This window comes from Equus quagga, unplaced genomic scaffold (assembly GCF_021613505.1).
Source record: "Equus quagga isolate Etosha38 unplaced genomic scaffold, UCLA_HA_Equagga_1.0 HiC_scaffold_13931_RagTag, whole genome shotgun sequence".
Lineage (NCBI taxonomy): Eukaryota > Metazoa > Chordata > Mammalia > Perissodactyla > Equidae > Equus > Equus quagga.
In genome coordinates this window covers 1-5434 of record NW_025792583.1, presented here as the reverse complement: position 1 = coordinate 5434, position 5434 = coordinate 1, and the positions used below count along the sequence as shown (strand labels likewise).

At 43.3% G+C, this 5434-nt stretch overlaps 1 protein-coding gene across 1 annotated transcript; it reads left to right on the top strand.

Annotated features, from left to right (window-relative positions):
• Positions 1 to 4: 4 nt before the first annotated feature.
• On the top strand, positions 5 to 4811 carry LOC124231964 (nuclear RNA export factor 1-like; the record flags this gene model as incomplete). Its single annotated transcript, XM_046648958.1, has 4 exons — positions 5 to 54; positions 600 to 782; positions 4447 to 4507; positions 4750 to 4811. Coding segments are annotated over 4 exons (356 nt in total), but the record flags the coding sequence as incomplete, so codon positions are not given.
• Positions 4812 to 5434: the final 623 nt, after the last annotated feature.

Here is a 5434-nt window from a genome sequence, read left to right as displayed (position 1 = left end):
TTCTGTTCGTGCCTTCACACGGACCTTCATCATTGTCCCTGCCAGCAGTTCCAGGTGAGTACTGTGTTGTGAGTGGGAACACCCAGCCCAGCCTGGGCTCAGTGGGTGGGAATGTGGTGGTGTTGACCTCGGGGTTTTCTCAGTATTGTGGAAAGCCACCAGTTAGATCCGAGGAGCAGCCTAGCCTAGTGGGTAAGAGCATGGGGTCTGGAGTCGGAACACTGGGTTCTCTTCATGGCCCCAACACTCACTAGCTGTGTGACCTTGGTTAAGTCACATGACTTCCTTGTGACTCAGTGTCTCCCTCTGAACATGGAGATTAGACTGTCCGCCCCTTGGGCTGTTGTACAGGGTAAATGCAAGTGCAAAATTGTCCCTGGGTTGCAGGTAAAGTACAAATGTAGTGAAGCTGGTAGACAGTCTCTCCAAAGGTGAGCTCTGTGAGAAGGGTGGAGGTACGAGCCAAGGAATCTAGAGGGCAGGCACAGTATAGGGCTCTGGAAGGAATCTGGTTGCTGAGTGGCCGTGGGAGCAGGCACATTTCCGGGGTTGTGGGGTTGTCCATTCATCAGTTGTCCGGGGGCCCATTTTTCCTCCAGTCTGTGCATCGTGAATGACCAGCTGTTTGTGAGGGACGCCACCCCCGACGAGACTCAGAGAGCGTTCTTCATGCCAGTTCCCACACCCACCTCCAGCTCCGTGCCCACCGTCTCCCAGGAGCAGCAGGAAATGGTGCAGGCTTTCTCCACCCAGTCTGGGATGAACTTCGAGTGGTCTCAGAAGTGAGTGCTGGGTGTGCATGGGAATAGGGGCGAGTTGGGACAGCCGGGGGGTGAATCAGGAAAACTTGCCGGCGATTTGGAAAAATAACTTTTTGGATATTTTCCTTCCCAAAACAAATTGGGTCCATGAAAATGGTATAATCCCACTATATATGTAAAGGATTTTAAAATTAGTGTAATGCTTAACGACATTATATTGTACATAGAAAATCTGAAAGAATCCACCAAAAGACTACTGATAAACAAGTTCAGCAAGGTTGCAGGATACAAGAGCAATATACAGAACTCATTTGTATTTCTATGTACTTGCAAAGAACAATGCAAAAATGAAATTAAAAAAGAAGCCCATTTACAATAGCATCAAAATAGCAAAATACTTAGAAACAAATGTAGCAAAAGAAGCACATATCTTATACTCTGAAATCTCTAAAACATTGTTGGAATATATTAAATAAGCCATAAATACACAGAAAGACACCCCGTTTTCATGGGTTGGAAGACTTGATATTGTTAAGACGGCAGTAATACCCAGAGCAATCTACAGATTCAATGCAATGCCTATCAAAATCCTTCCATGCAAAAATCGACAAGCCTATCCTAAATGTCACATGAAAGTGCACCAGAACAGTCTTGAGAGAGAAGCACAAAGTTAGGGGACTCACACTTCCTGATTTCAAAACTTGCTACAAAGTTACAGTAGTCAAGACTGAGTGGTACGAATCAGTGGAATGGAATTGAGAGTCTACAAATAAACCCTCACGTTTATGGTCAATTGATTATCAACCAGACTGCCGAAAACTTCCGATGGAGAAAAAGTCGCCTCTTCCACAAATGGTGGTGGGACAACTGGAAATCTGCACGCAAAACAACAAATTTTGACCCTTGACTCACACCCTATGCAAACACATACAGAAAATGGATCAAAGGTCTAAAAGTAAGAACTAAAACTGTAAAAACTTGGAAGAATGGAAGAAAACATAGGTGTAAGTCTTCATGAGTTAGGCAAGCATTTCTTATATATGACACCAAAAGTACAAGCAACCAAAGAAAAAATAGATAAATTGGACTTCATCAAAATTAAAAGCCTTTGCGCATCAATGGACACTATCAAAAAAGAAAATCCCACCAACAGAATGGGAGGAAATATTTGCAAATCACGTATCTGACAAGAATATATGAAGAACCCTTACAGCTCAACAATAAAAAGACAAACCACCAAATTTTAAAAATGGAGAATATCTGGATAGACATTTCTCCAAAAAGATATATGAATGGTCAGTGAGCGCATGAAAAGCTTCTTAACGTCATTAGTCATTAAGGAAATGCAAATTAATACCACAATGAAGAATCCTAAAATTTATATGAAACAGCAAAGACCCCGAAGAGCCAAAGCAATCCTGAGAAAAAAGAACAAAGGTGGAAGTATCACACTCCCTGATTTCAAAATATACTACAAAGCCATGGTAACTAAAACAGTATGGTAAGACCTGAAACCATGAAAATTCTACAAGAGAACATAGGCGGTACGCTCTTTGACATCAGTGTTAGCAGCACATTTTCAAGTACCGTGTCTGACTGGGCAAGGGAAACAAAAGAAAAAATAAACAAATGGGACTACATCAAACTAAGGAGCTTCTACACAGCAAAGGAAACCATCAACAAGATGAAAACACACCGTAACAATTGGGAGAAGACATTGGCAACCATATACCTGATAAGGGGTTAATATCCAGAATATACAGAGAACTCATACTTCTCAACACGAGAAGATCCAACAACTCAATTAAATGGTGAGCAAAAGAGCTGAACAGACATTTCTCCAAACAAGATATAAAGATGGCCAACAGGAACATGAAAAGATGTTCAACATCACTATCAGGGAAATGCAAATCAAAACTACAATGAGATACCACCTCACTCCCGTCAGAATGGCTATAATTAATAAGATAGGAAACAATAAGTGTTGGGGAGGATGTGGAGAGAAGGGAACTCTCATACACTGCCGGTGGAGTGCAAACTGGTGCAGCCACTATGGAAAACACTATGGAGTATCCTCAAAAACTTAAGAATAGATCTACCATAAGATCCAGCTATTCCACTGCTGGGGATTTACCCAAAGAACATGAAAACATGAATGCGTAAAGACACGTGCACCCTGTGTTCTTCGCAGCATTATTCACAATGGCCAAGACTTGGAAGCAACCTAGGTGCCCATCAAGGGATGAATGGATAAAGAAGGTGTGGTCTAGATAGGCAATGGAGTACTACTCAGCTATAAGAAATGATGAAATCCGGCCATTTGTGACAACATGGATGGACCTTGAGGGTATTATGCTACGTGAAATAAATCAGAGGGAGAAAGGCAAATACCTTATGATCTCACTCATAAGTAGAAGATAAAAACGACAAACACACACATAGAAACAGAGATTGGATTGGTGGTTACCTGGGGTGGGGGAGGGAGGGCGAAAGGGTGACTAGGCACATGTGTGTGGTGGTGAATCGTAGTCTTTGGGTGGTGAACATGATGGAACCTACACAGAAGTCAAAATACATAACAATGTACACCTGAAACATATATGGTGCTATAAACCAGTGTTACCGCAATTAAAAAAGTAAATAAATAAAATAAATTCGAAAAAAAAACCCAAACCAGAATGAATTACCACTTCACACTCACTAGGATGGCTTTCATCAATAAAACGAATGATAACAAGTGTTGGTGAGGATGTGGAGAAATTGGAATTCTCGTGTATTACTGGTGGGAATGTAAAATGGTGCAGTAGTTGGGGAAAACATTTTGGCAGTTCCTCAAAAGGTTAAACATGGAGTTCCCATGTGACCCAGTAGTCCCACTCCTAAGTATCTACCAGGAGAAATGAGTTCATACGTTCACTCTAAAACTTGTACAAGAATGTTCACAGTAGCATTATTCATAACAGCCACAAAGTGGAAACAGCCCGAAAGTCCTTCAGCTGGTGAATGGATAAATAAATCTGTTACATCCATATAGTAGAGTATTATTCAGTCATAAAAAAGAACACAGTTCTGATATATGCCATGACATCAATGAGCCTTGAAACCATGCTAAGTGAAAGGAGCCAGTCACAAAACGTTGCGTATTGTACGATTCCATTTATATGAAATGTCCAAGACAGGCAAATCCACAGAGCCCAAAAGCAGACGAGTGGTTACCGGGGTCTGTGGTAAGGGGAGGAATAGTGAGTGATCTCTAATGGTTAAGGAGTTTCTTTTTGAGATGATAAAATTACTTTGGAATTAGAAGGTAGTGATGGTTGCACAATCTTGTGAATATACTAAAAGGCACGGAATTGTACACTTTAAAATGGTATGTGCATTATATCTCAATAAAAAATGATTGGAAACTTGTATTTCTAAAATTTTCATTTGTTATTTTTCTTGAACATCTTTATCAATATATATTAAGCTCCCTCGTTCTTTTGCACAGCTCTGTTTTTCAGTTTTGAATGCTAGTGATAGACATTTGGGTTTTCCCTGGGTCTTTCTTCATCATTACTCATAGTGCTCGTTCTGGTACATGCGTCCCAGCAAAAACGTGGCATAGATTTAGCGGTGGCACTGCGTGGTCAGCGTGTCTGTACTGCGATACTAATGGAGATCACCTGTTCTTCTCCCATTCCAGGTGCCTTCAGGACAATGAGTGGAACTACACCAGAGCTGGTCAAGCCTTCACTACGCTCAAGGTGAGGTCTGGGAATCAAGTGGGTTAAAGCTGGATGTTTCTGGGCCTTCAGGAAGGCCAGGATGGTGGAGCCCAGTGGCCTGGAAATGAAACTCAGGGAGCTGGCCCTTCTGACATCCTGACTCCTTCCCTCCAGACAGGGGGCAAGATCCCAGAGGAGGCCTTCAAACAAATCCCCTGAAAGGAGCCCTTGGATCTCGTCTTTGCCTTCATCCACGTCATCTTTGTTTCTCTTTTCTGCAGCCTACGGCCATGCCCATGCCTGGGGTGGGAGGCCTGGCTGACCGACAGGGCAAAGTTAACTTGTAGGCCAGGTAACATAATGACCCGAAGGATCAGTTGTTCTCTGTATTTTCCCCACTCACGATTGCTGTTTATTTTCATAATAAAGAGCGACGTTGCACGTTGTATGCTGTGTGTCCTGGATCGCTCTTGCCCTGCCCCAACCGTGAGCCAATGGGTCCAGGACTGAAAGGCCCTGCCCTCTCCTCCTGCCCCCCATTCACCCTGGCAGTCCCCAGCAGACACATCAGGCTTGAGTCCATAGGTAGTTTGTCAGTAAATCCTGTGAGAAGGGACACATGCTGCTTCCAGAGATTGGCCTTTGCAGGCAGTGTGAATCAGTCAGTTGCTCTGCCTGAAGGCCCGCAGAAACAAGCATGTGACCTGGCACAAAGGGGCTTCACAGAGGATGCCTTCTGCCTGGTGAGGGCTGTGGAAGGAAGGAAGCTGAGGACTCACATATTTGACTTCTTATTCCCCATCATTTGAATGTTTTCGAAGACCACACCACGAACAATTTTATGGTTTGCACACAGGGGAATGGGAAATGGGCCTTTTCACACCTCTCACCATGCTTCCATTTGTCTTCTCATCCAGGCACTGTACCGCCCCCTCCCCCTTCCTCAAGGTGGCCTGTGGGAGGGAT